This window comes from Lissotriton helveticus, chromosome 7, assembly GCF_964261635.1.
Source record: "Lissotriton helveticus chromosome 7, aLisHel1.1, whole genome shotgun sequence".
NCBI classification, from domain to species: Eukaryota; Metazoa; Chordata; class Amphibia; order Caudata; family Salamandridae; genus Lissotriton; species Lissotriton helveticus.
Window position 1 is genome coordinate 1,074,031,660 of NC_136068.1, and position 18,303 is coordinate 1,074,049,962.

General features: G+C 48.5%; 1 protein-coding gene across 2 annotated transcripts in view; it reads left to right on the forward strand.

The window, feature by feature from the left end:
- The window catches only part of CCDC40 (coiled-coil domain 40 molecular ruler complex subunit), an 808,572-nt gene that overhangs the window by 155,378 nt on the left and 634,891 nt on the right, over positions 1-18,303 (forward strand). For both annotated transcript variants that reach the window (XM_078654053.1, XM_078654054.1), the window contains one exon: positions 13,864-14,021. In XM_078654053.1, coding sequence (XP_078510179.1) covers positions 13,864-14,021 — 158 coding nt within the window. The remainder of the gene's footprint in view (positions 1-13,863; positions 14,022-18,303) is intronic.

Here is an 18,303-nt window from a genome sequence, read left to right on the forward strand (position 1 = left end):
CACCCAAGCCATGCACGTTCCACGTGAGCAGTGTCAGTGGGGCAATCTGTGTTGTAGGGGTCATCTCTAGGGTGCGGTCAACTAGTGTTCGTGTCGCCATGGATGCTGTAAGCAGGGTGCGTGTACGTTGCATTAGTTATGTATTGCAGACGTCCATCCGTCGTCTGTCGCAAAGTGCGTGAGTCATTGCCATAACATATAGAAAACAGTTTAAAACCCCAACCCTCCACCCTTGTGTCCCCCCCTCCCTGCCCAACGGACTTCGAACTGCCCGCCACCCAACATAGCAGAGTGCTCAATCCCAACCCCAAACAGTGTACTTATGTGAGGGGGGTAAGAGGTCCAGTGAGAAGCGCAGTCCTTCCCTTTCCCCCTTGGACTGCCCCAGCCCAGTACTCGGAAGCGGTTGAGCTGCAGTTTAGTCCAGGTTCGTGCTCTATGTTACAGGTTGTCCTCGAGCTGCCGACACTATCCGTGACCGAGGCCTTCGTCCAGGGTGTGCTGCAGGACGTCATCGTCTGGCCGCTGCTGTTCCTGCCCGCTCACGTCTGCACTCTCTCTGCGGCGTTGTTGGCTTTCAGTCCCGCGTCGTGGTCCCTCCGCGTGGCGCCAGCCCTCCAGCCAGTCTGACGCCTCCTTCGGTGTCTCGAAAAACCATGTTTTGTCCTGCGCCACCACTCTAAGTTTGGCTGGGAACAGCATTGCATAGGGAAGACCTTTGGCTCGTAGCACTTTCTTAACTTCTAGAAAGCTGCGGCGACGTTTGGAAACTGCCGTCGTATAATCAGGAAAAAAGGACACTGTTGAATTCTGGACGCGGATCGGTGGGTCCACTCTGGCCGTCTGCAAGATGGCGTCTCGATCGCGAAACTTAAATAGGCGGGCAAGCACTGGTCTGGGGGGTGCTCCCGGCCTGGGTCGTCCCCCTGGCACCCGGTGGGCCCTTTCCACCGAGAAGAAGGCAGAGAGACCTTTGGGTTGTAGCCGAGTCTTAATAAGGTCTTCCACATAGAGATCCATGGCCTGCTTCCCTTCACTTTCTGGAATTCCGAGGATGCGTACGTTGTTTCTTCGTGAGCGTCCTTCTTGGTCATCCAGTCTTTCCGCCAATAATTTGTTCTCCGTTTCAAGCCGGGACACTGTCTTTCGCAGAGAGGCCGTGTCAGACGTGAGGGTTTTGGTGACCTGCTCAACGTCTGTGACGTGGGCAGACATTTTCTGGAAGTCTGCTCGCAAGAGGGAGACGTCCGTGGATATTGTGCCCACCGTGGACTGAACACTTGTAAGAGCTGCCATAATGTCCTCCAAGGTAACTTTGGTGGAGCCATCTCCCCCGGGGACTTTTCCTGAGAAATCATTCTTCTCCGGCAGGTGCGGAAAGTCCTTGCTGTGCGCATATTTGTCTAGTCGCGCTTGTGCATTTTGGTTACGTGGGCCCCTGCCCGTCATGGCGCCTTAAGCATGTGGCGGGGCACTCCGTCGCGACACGCTGTGTTGGCCTTCAGGATAGTTGGCCCCCGCTACTCGATCAGCTACTCAGGGCCTCTGCGGAGGGCGAGGGCGTCTCTCGGATCAGGTGTTGCCACTAGGAGGTGGGGGGGTTGTGTCGATGTTCGGGCCAGTTACCCCCGGTCCCAGGGCCTTTTCCCCCTATGTACGCCGGTGTTCATCCCCACAGCCCGTGAGGGGTGGGGGCGCCGCACCGCCGGTCCCCTTAGAGGTATTGATGTCGCCACTCCCAACCCCCGCCGGGGCACGAGCCGCCGCTCCTTGGTATTGGTGGGGCCCTGGGGAACCCAGGAACTCTAGTCCCCGGTCGCCCCACTGATCACAGGCCCCACCTTTGTGATAGTTCTTCCAGGGACCTCACCACAGGTCCCAGAATCGGCGGTGGTCGTAAGGGCGCGCCACGACCTGAGGCGCCCTCAGCCCCGTCCCGGTGTCCTCCCGCCCGCCTCCGCCGTCGCAATATAATTCGGGTGCCGGCTGTAATGGAGTCCCCGGCTTCTGCTCGGTCTGAAGGCCTCACTCAGTCAGCTCCTGCCGCGCACGAACCCGGCTTCGGATTAACGTCTGAGTTTCTTGCGCAGCTGCCGCTTGGCTCTAGGCTGCAGGTCGAGGCCTCGGGGCGTTTGGAATGAGCGGATTCATGCCCGGATTGATGCGGAAGGCTGCCGTCTCACCGGAGCTCCCTCAGGCTGCAGGCATTTTCGTCGGCCGCTAGCCACGCCCCGACATTCGCCTCTTTGGCAATAAAGCGGACAGTGCGTTGGATCGCTTTAAGGACTCCCGGGCTACGGCCAAGTCATTGGGCCTGTCGGCCACTCGGCCTCCTCTGCCTTCTGCTTTTCACTCCTTTCGTGGCCACGGAAGGGGTGCTTCACCACGTTCGCAGAGCCACAGGCCACCGCAGCAACAACTTCAGCGTGGCCGCAGACTTGAGAACCCTCGAGGTGATTCAGGGGGCCAGCAGGCAGGGGTGGAGTCCACCTCCACCCCCGCAGCATCCACTGCAAAGCCTTCCTAGTCTGGTCTTTCAGGCCCACCAAACGCCAGTGGGTGGCAGAGTTCGCCATCGTTTCCCCCGTCTAGCACAACATCACATCGGACAAGTGGGTGCTGCAAATTGTCCGAAGGGGTTACTCCCTCCCCTTCGAGACAACTCCTCCGGCAATGCCACCGCAGTACCACCGCATGTCGGGGATCACTTGGCACTTCTCCAGCAGGAAGTTGTGGCCCTCTTGGCCAAGGGGGCCATCGAGCGCATTCCTATGCCAGAAGTAGGTCGTGGTTGTTATTCCCACTACTTTCTGGTTCCAAAGAAGGACAAGGACCTGCTTCCTATCTTAGAACTTCGGAACGTCAATCGCTTCCTCCGGAAGGAGAAGCTCAAGATGCTCACACTTGCTCTGGTCTTGTCTGCCCTAGACCCGCAAAACTGGACTTGCAGGACGCTTTTTTCCACATCCCCGTCTTGCCGGCCCACCGGCGTTACCTGCGGTTCACGGTTCCGACCCCAGCGCCAACGACATCCCGCCCTCACAAGAACTGTGCGACTCACTGGCCATCTTCTTCCACCGCAAGATCGCTGACATCACGACAGCGTCAACACCACGACCGCCTGACTACGCCAGACTCCACCTCCCCTGTGAACACCACCAGCGCCAACCGCCTGACCTCCTGGTCCAACGTCCACGATGACGAGACAGGCAAGGTCATGAACTTCATTCACTCAGGATCTCCATCCATGCCCATACCATGTATTCAACAAAGCAGACGCAGCCATCGCACCCCAACTATGGAAGGGATTCTACATCTCCTTCGAAACAGCGACATCCCCGGAAAGCTGGAAACACGCCAAAATCAACGCCCTCCTCAAGAAGCCCAAAGCAGACCCCAAGGAACTCAAGAACTTCCGGCCCATCTCCCTGCTCCCATTCCCGACCAAAGTCATCGAGAAAATCATCAACATGCAACTGACCCGCCACTTGGAAGACAACAACATCCTGGACCCGTCCCAGTCCGGATTCAGACGAAACCAGAGCACCGAGACAGCCCTCATTGCTGCTACAGGCGATATCAGGCGCCAACTAGACAACGGCGAAACATCAGCCCTCATCCTCCTGGAACTGTCAGCCGCCTTCAACACGGTCTGCCATCGCACTCTAAAGACACGCCTCCAAGAACCCGGAATCCAAGAGAAGGCCCTTGACTGGACCTCGTCCTTCCTCACCGGCAGAACCCAGAGCGTCTGCCTCCCACCCTTCCGATCTGAAGCTACCGACATCATCTGCGGCGTCCCCCAGGGCTCATCCCTCAGCCCGACGCTGTTCAACGTCTACATGGCCCCCCTCGCACTAGTGCCCCGCCATCACGACCTCAACATCATCTCCTATGCCGACAACACCCAGCTCATCCTCTCCCTCACCAAGGACCCACACACTGCCAAAACCAACCTCCACGAAGGAATGAAGGCAGTCGCCGACTGGATGAGGAGCAGCCGTCTGAAGCTGAACTCGGACAAGACGGACGTCCTCATCCTCAGATCCACCCCTTCAGCCTGGGACAACTCCTGGTGGCCGACCACACTGGGAACAGCACCAACTTCCACCGACCACACACGAAATCTAGGATTCATCCTCGACTCCTCCCTCTCCATGTCTAAGCAGGTCAACGCCGTCTCCTCCTCCTGCTACAACACCCTCTGCATGCTCTGCAGGATCTACAAGAAGAACGGTGACACAGGCCCTAGTCAGCAGCAGACTGTACTACGGAAACGCACTCTACGCAGGAATCCCAGCCAAACACCTATGACGACTACAACGCATCCAAAACGCCTCCGCCCGACTGATCGTCAACATCCCCCGCCCCAGCCACATCACCCCCCACCTGAAAAACCTACACTGGCTCCCCGTCGACAAGAGGATCACCTTCAAGCTCCTCACCCACGCACACAAAGCACTTCACAACACCGGACCAGCCTACCTGAACAGCAGACTCAGCTTTCACACCACCACCCGCCAGCTCCGCTCCGCCAGCCACACCCTCGCCACTGTCCCCCGCATCCAACAAATGACCTTCTCCTACCTCACCGCCAAGACCTGGAACACCCTCCCCACCCACTTACGGCAGACCCAAGACCTACTCACCTTCAGAAGACTCCTCAAGACCTGGCTCTTCAAGCTATAGCAGCACACTCCCCCCTCCCTTCAGCTCCTTGGGACCCTCACGGGTAAGTAGCGAGCTTTACAAGTACATTGATTGATTGATTGATTGATTGATTGATAGGCTACGAGCACTTTCAGTTCACCGTGCTCCCCTTTGGCCTTACCAGCTCCCCTCGGGTGTTCACGAAGGTGATGGCGGTGGTTGCAGCTCATCTGCGGGGGTCGGGGGTTTCAGTCTTCCCCTATCTCGGGACTGGTTGTAGAAGGCTGGCTCGCCCCAGTCAGTCGTCTCCCACCTCCAGACTACGGCCGACATCCTGCATTTGCTGGGGTTTTCCATCAATGTGCCGAAGTCGCACCTGATTCCCTCACAGAAGCTCCTCTTCATCGGAGCAGTTATGGACATGGCGCAGTTTCGGGTTTATCCTCCCGAACAGCAAGTCGGGGATATTCAGGCTATGATTCCGATCTTTCAGCCTCTATCCCGGGTTTCGGTTAGGATGACCCTTCGGCTACTGGGCCTGATGGCCTCCTGCATCCTGTTAGTGGATCATGCCAGATGGCATATGCGGATTCTGCAGTGGGACCTGAAGTCCCAGTGGGCACAGCATCGGGGCAACCTGTCCGATCACGTCCAGATCTCAGAGGGCACTGCACGTCAATTGCAGTGGTGGCTCACGAATCGCGATTGGGTCATTGGCCGATCCCTCTCCCTTCCCCAACCGGAGCGCACAGTGGTGATGGATGCGTCCTTTCTGGGGTGGGGCAGTCACATGGGAGAGGTGGAGATCAGAGGCCTCTGATCTCCGGCGGAGGCCTGGCTCCATATCAGCCTTCTGGAGTTACGGGCGATCCAACTTGCACTGAAGGCATTCCTCCCCTCTGTCGTGGGGAGGGTAGTGCAGGTGTTCACAGACAACACCACCGTCATGTGGTACTGCAACAAACAGGGTGGGTGGGGTCGTCGACCCTATGTCAGGAGGCTCTGCGCCTCTGGATATGGCTGTAACATCAGGGCATGTCCCTGGTGGTTCAACACCTGGCAGGTTCTCTGAACGCCAGGGCGGACGAACTCAGCCATCAGTGCATGATGGATCACGAATGGCGTCTGCACTCGGACGTTGTGCAAGGTTGGTGCAAGTTCTCTTTCAGCAGTGGGGAAAGCCTTTGTTAGATCTATTCGCCACCAAAGAAAACGCGGAATGTCCTCAGTTCTGCGCGTTGGAATTTCCAAGGCGACACTTGCTAGGCGATGCTTTTCGTCGCAAGTGGAGTTGCGGTCTACTATACGCCTTTCCGCCTATACCACTTCTACCCAGAGTGCTGAAGAAGATCAAGCGTGACCGGTCCCCTGCTCCGCCTGCCTCTTCGCGAGGATCTTCTGTCACAGCAGCAGGGGAGTGTTCTCCACACAAACCTGACCAGCCTCCACCTCCTTGCATGGGGATTGAGCGGCGGCAGTTGATGTCTTTCGACCGGCCTCCCGAAGTCTGTGAGGTTATCGTGGCAGCCAGGCATCCCTCCGCTAAAACAGTATATGCCTGCAGGTGGAATACATTTGTGGCATGGTGCACAGCAAAGGCTGTGGATCTCATTTCTGCCCCTCTTTCAAAGGTCCTTCTATTTCTCCTCTCTTTGGACCAGCAGGGCTCTGCTCTGGGCACTATCAAGGGCTATCTCTTTCCCATTTAGTCCCCTGTAGGAAATAGATTCTTAAAAGGCTTTATGCACATGTTCCCTCCTGTCCCTATCGTGATGCCTCATTGGGACTTAAACCTAGTTCTGACTTATCTGATTAGTGGTCCTTTTGAGCCACTTCACAACTGTCCCCTTCGTCTGCTCACTCTAAAGACTGCTTTCCTGGTTGTCTTCACCTCTGCCAGAAGAGTGAGTGAGCTCCAGGCTCTTTCTTTTAAACCTCCTTTTCTTTCTGTCCATCCGGACAAAGTTGTTCTATGGACTCGTCCATCATTTCTGCCAAAGGTTGTAACTGCTTTTCACATCGGGCAGACCATCCTTCTTTCTGCCTCCGCATCCTTCTAAAGAGGAAGAGAGGCTCCACCATCTGGACCCAAAACATGCGCTCTCTTTCTACCTTGACCTCACACAACAGTTCCGGATGGATGACCAGCTCTTTGTTGGCTAAGTGGGCTCCAAGAAAGGTTGGCCCGTGCACAAGTGGACCATCTCTCGATGGGTCGTTCTATGCATTAAGGCTTGTTATTCTTTGGCAAAAAAAGGAGCCTCCGGCGGGGCTACTCGCCCATTATACTAGGGCGACGGCAGTCACTACTGCTTTGGGACGGGGAGTCCCCTTGCATGACAACTGTCAGGCAGCTATGTGGGCCTCGCTGCACACATTTACCAAGCATTACTGCCTGGACAGCCAAGTCAGGAGAGACAGCTTCTTTGGCCGTTCTGTTCTCCAAGACTTTTGGTGTGATCTCAGTTCGCAGACCCACCACCGGGGTTGGTATTGCTGGGGTATCTCTTCTAAGGTAAGGAATCTATCACTACGTGTTTCTTTCAGATGCACAAGGTACTTACCTTCGGTAACAATATATCTGTAAGAAACATTATTAGTGATAGATTCCTTACCCATCCCACCCATCCTCCCCCTTCTGCGAACTGATTTCTAGGGTTAAGGTCATCCCTTTCAGGGCCCTAGTTTTAGTGCACCAGTGGTCAGTTTCTTGCATGGCTCTGCATTCATGGCGTGGAAATTCATATACAGAACTGATGTCAGCGTGCTTGGGCGCATCTGAGTAGCTACAGCAACGTCATCCTGGCGCCAACTACGCCAACGACGCACGCTGAGCTGCACGACGACACCTACCGACACGCAGTACAGCTGACGAAAACTTATGACGCCTGGGGGTAATTCTAAGGTAAGGAATCTATCACTACTAATGTTTCTTACAGATATATTGTTACGGAAGGTAAGTAACTTGTGCATTGGGGGGGTGTAACACCCCAAACACCCCCGAAGCTATGCCCATGGCTTTGTTAGGAAGCCATGATCAGACATTTTCCACAAGAGGTAGATGGAGTGTCTAGGGGTCAAGATTGATTCAACAAGAGTTACTCTGAAGTCAACCAAGAAGATGTTGAGAAAGATCTTGATACCTCCATTCAGGCAATTTTTTGGACCCCTTACTAAGCTCTCCAGTAACTAAAGATTTCGCATCAATGCAGTTTTCTCTTTTACACAGATTCAATATGCTGGTTGGACTTCCATGTAATCTAGCAACCATTAAAAGAATGAGCTTGGAGTTCTCTCCAGGCCTAGTAATGAAGTTGGATGCTAGCAGACTTGGTTGTGGCGTCTGATGCGGTAGTTTGCCTGTAGTGAATTGTCTCAAAGTGATTGTATGAAGAGCTTCACTTGCACACAAGATGCCTGGAAGGTGGCCTGCTTTGGCAGAAATATTCACTGGGAAGTTTCTAATGAAAGACATGGTAGTACATTTCCTTCTTGGTGAGCATCCTTCAATTTGCATGTTATGAAAAGGAATCTGTTTTTGGCTCCTCCAGAACAAAAACATTCCAATATGTGGAATGTAAACTTGGTTTTGTGTTTTTTAAAAGCTTAAAACGTTCAAATTCTTCTAGGATCTAGATGTAAGGATTATCTCACCTGAGTTTGAAATTGACCTAAATGTATGCCAATGATTGTGTTTCTGATATATAATTAGGTTTCCTGAGCCAGTGTTGATTTGATGTGCCAAGCAGCGGCGGCTGGCAATACAAAAATATACAAGGGCGTCATGTGCCCAACGTGCCATAATGATGCTCCCGCCTGGTGTGGCACTCCCGGTTATGGTGGTCTTACCATGAGCAGGAAAGGGAAGGACTTCCCTTCCTGCCCAGTAAATGCGACTCCTTACCAATCCTGGAGATGCTGTCAGCATGAGAGCTGCTCCAGGATCGGTGGGAGCAGGCTAACCCAGCACTCATTTTGAGGCTGGAGGCCTGTGCCAGCAATCTCCCAGCTGTTTCACAGCCTGGGGATTGCTAGGTGTGCAGTGTGCATGTCGGGCTGGCCGTAGGTAGCCAGCCGGCCAGCCCGACGTGCGCACTGAAAGAGGCAGCAGTAATTCTACAACAAGCATTGGAAATGCAATAGGTCTCGCATTAGGAAAGTTTGAGCAATTGGTATTGTAAATGATAGTTTTTTATTTCTGTGTTGGTTTTGAAAATAGCAAAAGTAATAGCTTTGTCAGTTACAATGTCAATAGTTTTAACTTTCGCAAATGTGACACCTATAGCATTTGTAATGCAATGTGTGTTGTATTTACGTGACTTAGATGTATTTATATTGCAAATAACAATGGCTTTTAATTTTGTAAATAATTAATACTTAAATAAAATTTATTGTAATTTATAATGGCAATAGCTTAAACGTTTGTAAATAACTTTTGTGAAGATTATGTTCAGTGTATTTTATTGTGACGAAAATCCAAGAACATTGCATTTGCACCTACACACACACACAGCCACACACACACACACACACACACACATAGATGTGGTGGTGGTGGATCTGGGGGATATGGTGGTGGTGGATGTGGTGGTGGTGGATGTGGTGGTGATGGTGGTGGATGTGGGGGTGGATGTGGGGGTGGATGTGGGGGTGGATGTGGGGGTGGATGTGGTGGTGGATGTGGTGGTGGATGTGGTGGTGGAGGTGGAGGTGGTGGTGGGTGTGGTGGTGGTGGATGTGGTGAAAGTGGTGGTGGATGTGGTGGTGGAAGTGATGGTGGTGTAAGTGATGGTGGTGGTGGATGCGGTGGTGGATGTGGTGGTGGTGGATGCGGTGGTGGTGGATGCAGTGGTGGTGGTGGATGCGGTGGTGGTGGATGTGGTGGTGGTGGATGTGGTGGTGGTGGATGCGGTGGATGTGGTGGTGGATGTGGTGGTGGTGGGTGTGGTGGATGTGGTGGTGGTGGGTGTGGTGGATGTGGTGGTGGATGTGGTGGTGGGTGCGGTGGTGGTGCATGTGGTGGATGCGGTGGATGTGGTGGTGGATGTGGTGGTGGTGGGTGTGGTGGATGTGGTGGTGGTGGGTGTGGTGGATGTGGTGGTGGATGTGGTGGTGGGTGCGGTGGTGGTGCATGTGGTGGATGCGGTGGTGGTGGATGTGGTGGTGGATGTGGCGGTGGATGTCATGGTGGATGTGGAGGTGATGGTGGATGTGGTGGTGGATGCGGTGGTGGTGGTGGATGCGGTGGATGTGGTGGTGGATGTGGTGGATGTGGTGGTGGATGTCATGGTGCATGTGGAGGTGATGGTGGATGTGGTGGATGTGGTGGTGGATGCGGTGGTGGTGGTGGATGCGGTGGTGGTGGATGTGGTGGTGGATGTGGTGGTGGATGTGGTGGATGTGGGTGTGGTGGATGTGGTGGATGTGGTGGTGGATGTGGTGGTGGATGTGGTGGTGGATGTGGTGGTGGAGGTGGGTGTGGTGGATGTGGTGGTGGATGTGGCGGTGGATGTGGCGGTGGATGTGGCGGTGGATGTCATGGTGGATGTGGAGGTGATGGTGGATGTGGTGGTGGATGTGGTGGTGATGGTGGATAGATAGACAGGAGTATTCCTTAAAGACTCATTCCCTGATGACCAGGTATTTTTCAAGGCAAACAAAATCCTCCTTTATGAAGATGGTGAGGGAGGAGGCATAAGATATTTTGTAAGCCTCTTGGAGTGCAGTGCCTGAAAAGCTATTTCTTTCAATGACAGGTGTCTCCTTCTTCATGCCCGTATATACTGAAAGTAGTTGATTCCATCCCTTCGTGGTCCAAAATCCAGGTAGAGGCTCAAGAAAAAAGTCTCGCAGCTGAAGGTGGCAATTGTCAGAATATCAAATTTCCAAGGGAAAACAATCAACAGAAATGTTCCTTATACGGTTTACTGCGATTTGCAACATTACTATAGATGCCCACCTGACTGCGCGGAACAGGTTAAGCAAAGAGGGTAGAAAAAGAATCCGGCATATCCTTTGAGAATTACACCCAACTACTGAACACCCTATGCTACCCTACACTTACCCTCCAGTTAACATGTATGTTCACTTGTATATCAGACTAATTAATGCTGGGAATGTTGAATGCTCCGGAGTTCATGAGAGCTGTAACCAGGGCAGCAACTATAACATTCATATTTTCTCCCAGATGCTCGAACATTCCTGTTTGTTTGAGTTAGCATTATTTTCCCCAAGCTGGAAAGTTTAATTAAATCATGAAGTAATTCATCTCAATGTAATGCTTTAAATAGAACACAGCAGCTGCATATAGCCACACATGGGGGGAGTGGGGGGGGGCGTGGGGGTGAGCTGAAGGGAGCCCATTCAGCACAATACTCCGGCCAAAGAGCTCCGGCTTAAATCCGGAGGCGATTCCCCCTCAAGTTTTTCTTACGCACGTGCGCATAGCATAGCATAGGAGCACCTTGATTTGAAGAAGTCAATATCATAAGTATCGGCTTTCAGTGGCAGGGTCGAAAGTGCAGAATGGGGATCTGGATCAAGCGTGGCCGGATACAAAGCTGTGGGTGACTCTTGATGCATTGAGGGGCAGGGTGGTGCAGGGGAATCAGCATGTTATTGTACACACGTTAGATATGAGAGTGGAATGAAGGGGTTACAGTCGAAGTGAATCCAGATCTTGAGAGCGGATGAATTGTGGATGGAAACTGCAAGTACACTGAAAGGCTCTCTTGATAATCAAAGACCCGCATATGTGGAGAAAAGGAAAACATATTTTGAAAATTGCTGGTGGCGATGATTTTTCGTGTGAGGGAAGAAGCTGTGCTTTGGTCATTAGCGTGCCTGGCCCTGCGCACAAGTCTGGGAGTGTGGAAAAAATGTGTAGGATTAGAAGGCATATTTTTTGCGATGAAAGCTGACTCTGTCCGATGAGGTCAAGGCGCATGTTTGCCAGTTCTTTACCCCTCTCTTCCCCTAAAGTATGCATAGTCATGAGGTCAGGCAGACAGGGATCAGGAGAGTGCAGCTGGTGGGGAGGGGGACAAAAAGGGAGAACTGGAAGCATAGATGAGAGGACCAATACAGAATCAGGGAGAGGAGCGAGGGCACACGGGTGAGAAACAGGATGGGCGAAGATCACATGTCAAAGAGTGAGGAGGGCATGATGGACGCTGAAAAAGGGGACGGGGCACAGCCGTCTGAAATAAGAGATGGAAAGAAGTTGAAAAGGAAGCAGGGAGGGAAATAATATGATCGGAACTACTGGGAGGGAGTGTGGAATGGAAGCGAAGGAGAGAGGGGTGCAAAGGCTGGTACAGCGTGAAAAGGAGACCAGGGGAAGGTTGTGAATAACAAATGAGAGAAAAGATGAAAGGAACTTAGAGAGCCGGAAGGTGAAAATTTGACAAACAGCGCGAAAGGGAGCTACAAGCAGGAGTCCGATATGAGGCCCAGGAAATGAGAAAGAAAGAAAGAGGGAGTGTAGGAGCCCGAAAGAGAAAAAGACAAAATGGACGAGACGGGGTGACAAAGATGGCGAGAGGGTAAAGGGAAGAGAGAGAAAGATAATTGGTCACTGGGAGGGAAGGAACAAGTTGGTGGTGAAGAGGGATCAATAGAGTGTGAAGGCAAGAGTGGGAGAAAGAGACAAGCGAATGAAAGACAGAAAGGGGTGAAAGGGAGAGTAGCGGATAATGGGAGAAATTGAGGAATCAACGAGGGGACAATGAAGTGAAAAGAATGGCGAATGAAAACGATTGAGGGGTGAGGCAAACCTGAGAAATAGTATGATGTGAAAAGATGTGGACGGGGGATTAAAAAGAGATGTCAGGATACGGTGAAGGAAAGAGATAATAAAATTTCGAAGCACACAGCTAATGTTACCTTTCCCAGTGGGAGAATACAAACAAAACAAGACGGAGGGCATTGCTGTGGGGAGGGGGGAGGAGAAATGCGACACGGTGGGCAGGGGAGGGGGCTGAGCGGGGAGAGCGGCATGAGGGTGTGAAGCAGCAGGGGCCTGAGACGCGCCGCCTTTGATGTGGTAATGCGAGGCAGGCAGGCAGGCGGCTGGTGGCATTGTGCACGCGCTTTTTAGGGCTTGCGCTTGCGCAATGACCTAAAAAGCACATGCACTGCAACAAATCGCCAGTGGAATCGCCAGTTAGGTAAACTCTCGATAAGCCCCTATATATCGAGCTCCCGCTCAATGCGCATGCGCATTGAGATAGGTCGCTTGACCTAAAAACAGGATTCAGCCCCGCCGCCAGCCTCGTACACAGCGCAAGCTAGTGGGAAATAAATAAAATGGCATTATTATGCCATTTTGTTTATTAATGTTTGCCTGCTGCTCTCACAGCAGGTGAGGTGACGCTCTCTGCCATTTAGGAGGAGCTGCCACCTGTTCCAAGTTTTATTTTCATGATAAATTTTAATTTTGGTCTTGAATAGATTTTTCTGGTTTTCTTCTCGGAAATGGGCAGAAAGAATAATAACATTGCAGACGTTGTATACCCCTCCCCATTTCACTGTTAAGAAATAGTAGGGCAGAAAGAAGATGGAGTATATTGACATGTTCACCCTTGGTTAGATGGTTGAATTGTGCCAATTTATTTCTGTTTTTTCATACATCATGGGAGTTGAAGTTTTTTATGGTTTCAGATGTTGCTGGGATTATTTTGAAAGGCTGCTGTAGTAAAACAGTCAAGAAAGAAAAGCACAATCCTCACCTTCATGTCCCTAATAGAAATAAAAACTTTAATTTACAGAATCTAAGAAGTGTTGTATTCTTGTAATAGTATCAATAATAACTTCTGTTTTAAATATTGCTAAACACCACAATGCTTCTAAGGACTGTTCATAACAAAAGGTATCATTTCCCACTATATTATACTCACTTTACCGACCTAATGAAATCAAAGTGGATCTTGTTGGGATTCACATCTATGACTTCTTGCTCACTGCATTTCGTCATTGACAAGAATTCAGCACCCTGGCCGTATTCCAGGCTTAAAACATGTTTACTAAAGCCATGAAAGTAGATAATGTCACACTGAGTGAGTGAAATATACTATTGGCGAAGAAACCTTGTTGCTGTGAAAAAATCATCCCCTTTCTTCATGTGTCCTAACATGCCGTTTCTTACACAACCTGTGATCTACATAGTTTCCTAGATTTAGGTTCCTGAGCAGTGTCTATCTTACTTTTCTTTAGTGTCAGCGATGCAGACAGAAGTGGAGAACTTAGCACTGAGGCTCTTTTATATGCAGAACACAACTCAAGATGTGCATGGAGACATTGTGGTGATGAAACGTGCAGTGCAGAAGGCTGAGACGGAGCGCCTGCAGGCGGAAGTGCAGAAGCAGAAGCAGGTAATGCTACTTTGGAACTATTCTGTTTTTCTTCTCTTCCTCCTTCCCAGATCATTAAGAATTACCTACTTTCCTAATTGATAGGCAGGACTAAGAAAGTCTTTCCCAAAGAGAAAGATTCCACATAAAGTTTCAGCGGAGTCCCAGAATGTGTCTGCCTCAGTGCTTCACCAAAGTCATTTACTTCTTTATCGTCGCCCCTTCCCTAAAGAGCACTTTTCAAATGTTTTCTACAATTAAAAAAAAAATGGTTACATTGCCTCTATATTCCAATTAGCATTTGATGAATACCTCCCAACAATGCAGTGAGTATTTGGCAAATGAAACACACAAGGCCCTTTTTCATGTTTTGACTAACTCAAAACTTCCTCAAATACATGTTCTGGCATTCAGTTAAGTGTCCTTAGAAACTTTTTCTTGGTGATGATGAATATCCCAGCAGTAAAGTATACCTTTGACTTTGTTGTACTATGGAAGCTTTGACACATAGGTTAGGTGATTTGGGGCTTAGTGCTATCTCTGGTGGGCACCTTCTAGTATCTGTGAGTGTGAAAACACTTGAATCACCTTTTCACACTTAAAAATGTTATAGGGCTGCAAATGCTATCTCCTGCTTTGTTACAAATCCAAACAGGACACACATACTCTGATATCATGCAGGGTATGAACTCAAGTTCTTCATTATTAATAGACTTTATCCAAATTCTGTCACATGTATGTTGAGCCAATCTCCCTTTATGATCTCAGGATCATACCTTTTGTACTGGTGCTAACTGTATCTTTTTCAAATGAATGGAGGTACAGAATGAACTAGGAGGCCAGGTTGAGCGGTAGTAGATTGTGCTGTTTGCTTTGGACAGTTGATCCTGTCAACATGGTAATCTCACTTACTGGGCTTCAAGTAAGACAAGAAAATAAAAGATTAGAGAACAGTTATAGAAACTGAAGGGAAGAGAAGAAACTGTTATGGACCATGGGGAGATGGAGACAATCTTTTCTTGAAGGAGGACAGTTTAACCTCTCCTCTTTTACTAATAATTCAAAGACTACATTTGATGCAGTCAGCTAGAGTTGTTCAACTTTGTCCACGAAGTTCAGATCCATGGAAGATGTTCAGCCTAACTTCATGGGGTGCATGCTCATGCAGTGATTATAGATGGGAATTATTAAAATAGACAATGATTCTTCTGAAAATCTCGAATTTGTTGGCCTCTGTAGGCCAATGGTGAAAACTGTAGGTGCAACAGCAGGTTATACATGACAGATAATGGGCAAACATTTGGGAGCTTTACGTACAGAACCTGTCCAGCTAGGGGCGAGGGAAAAACACTGTTAACACAGCTGCAGTCTGAAATTCACTATCAACACAGCACAGACTTGAGACTCCATTGCATAAAAGGCATCTGTCCTAGCTGGGGTAAGGGAAAGCCTTTTTATTCAACACATATTGCAGCACTGAATTTGTTGAGTACAGCACAGACTGAGGACTACATAGCATAGAGGGGAAGGTTTTTGGCCATGGGGAGGGTGGAAGACTGTTAACTCGTGACTGATTGCAACCCTGAATTTATTTCCAACAGAGCATGTTACAGACACAGCATAAAGGGAATCTGTTCTGCTAGGGTTGAGGGAAAAAGACTGTTAACTCATATTTTCACTCTGCATTGACTGATGCCCTGATTTTACTGCCAAGAGAACTCAGCACAGACTTAGGAAATCATAACATAGAAGGAATCTGTCTGGCCAGAGTTGAGGGAGTAACAACTTAATTTACTGCCAACAGAGCACAGCATAGTGTTTGGACACCATAGCATAGAAGGATTTCAGGGACAGCTAGCTAGACACTTGAAAGTAAGAGAGGTGTAAACAATGTAGAAGAACACAGAGATTGCTATTCAGTTACTGAAATAAGGGGATGAATAAACCAGAAGCCAAAGTGCTGCAAGACAGCCAGGTGGGCGTGGCCAGCTGACAGCAAGAGTACACGGTGAAGAGACAGGATGAAGTTGTAAGAAGCCAGGAAATGCTTAAGACGATAGCAACATGTTCGTGAAGCTGAAGGAAATCAATCCAGAGCACTCTGACACAAATCAAACAACACTCCTCTGTAAACAGTCTTCTTATGTCCTTTATTCGTGAATCAAAATCAGCATAGATTTGCTGCAATTTCCAAAACGAGTTATCCAACACGTTTCGTCTATGGAAAATTGTATTCCTGTTGACTTCTTCAGGACTAAAGTAATTGACATAACAATTACAAACCAATTTCTCAACCAAGAAATACACAAAAATCCTCCACCGTATTTCCTCTGACTGAAATAATAATACACAGAGAAATGTGAAATGAAACAGACAGACAGGAAAATCCCACAAAAATTAAACGAATAAGTAAACAGTCCATATTAATGACAAAATTATCCAAATAAAGATTGTACGAAAAACAAGAAGCCCAAGTATATTACAGCACAAATAGTGTTTCCTAGTGTGGCACACCATGGCAATTGACACCCACAAGACAAATCTTGAAAGGATAAGTAGGAAACTATAAAAGAATATATAACTACCCTAAATAAATAAACATAAGTTGTGATGGAAGAATAGCGTAAATCCAGACTCGTTACTCACATGATAACACGCGAATATTCAAATCACCAACTCTAGTTTCAAAGGTACTCAGCTGTGTATACACTACAAATTAACAGTAAAGCCATCTAAAATAAATAATCTCAAAGTATCGACATGCAATGTTCATAGAACAAATAGCCAGGAAAGCCCCTCAACACCAAGGCGCGCGGACACACACGCGCACACACGCACGCACACGCACGCACACACACCCTACCTACTCATACCAAGTAACTAAATAATAACTCTTGCATGTCGCAAAATAAATAACAAAGCCACTTAACACCAAAGCAAACTATTAGGGTTCATTTTACATATCCGACGTGGAAAGCAGTCTGTCAATTATATTATGTAATGTGCCGGAAAATAACATAAAATGTATAAATCTCCAACAAACCAGGCCCCGATTATGTAAACGAACAAAACACAATGCCAGGGTTCGTAGTTAACAAATATTACAAAGGTAAAAGCGTAAAAGAAAAAAATATGCTCCTTAGAGACAACTAAATATTAAATATAAATAAATCAACTGTACTAATAACCAGTTTTAGGAAACATGAAAGCTATTCCAACTTTAAATTGTATCACATTAGAGCGAACATGTACATTTACCGCTCACTACTCAAAATAATATAAAGTGTAAATAACAAATCACAGAATACTGTGGCATACACCTTACCGATGTGGGTGAGTACTCCGCACCACCGTAGTTCCCCAAGTGCAGTGGCATTCTGTAACGGCGCCATGTTGGTGCAGCTTAAATACCTGGATACAAAGAAAGAGAACTATTCTGTTCCAAGCCTTCCAACCATCCTGAAACCCATATGTACTAAAATGTGCTAGCAAGTTTACCGCTCTAGACAAAACTGAAAAAATGTAATCAAAAACATGTGACAGATTTCCAAAGCCAAAAACAAGCATACTATATTGTAGGAGTGAGTATCTTTGCAATTCCTTGGCTCCCGTTATGGTGGCTTTCTTCTAAAACGTCGCCATCATGATTAAGACTCCCAGTTTTCCACTTTCACTGATTTTTACAGCTAATTACAAACAGAAAACAATGTTTCCTGTCCGTATTTATTTTTAAAAGCGAAAAAATATGGAAAGTTGTGCTTCTTGTGGGTGACTGACTGTCCATGCTGTCTATCGTGATCTTCAAAACAGTTTAGGAGATTGAAAGCATGGGAAGTTAAAAAACAGGTTTCCTGATAAACTTGCATATATTAACATATATTTGTATTTTAATTGTGATATTTACCATTGGGTGTAATGTTTTGCTATATTTGACTGTCTAATTTGCCAAAACTTGACAGACAGCAAAGTATGGTTGCATGTTTAACAGTTAAATAAATGTGGAAATATAGCATTTTATGAGTCCTTTCATTCACAAAATACAAAAGAAATATGGATAAATGCCAATAAAATGGCCAAAAAATAAATATGGATAAAATTCATGTAAAAAAAATTAAAAAATCATAAAACCTGGAGCCCTAATCATGATACAGTTTAGGTATATCTATAGAAAGAGGACCACACACAGCCATCTTGAGAACACTATCACACGATACCGTAGCAGTACGAAAACACAACAAACAACTCGTAAAGAAACAAATAAATGGGTAAAAGCTATCTAGAAATATCAATTCAGAAGGCAATG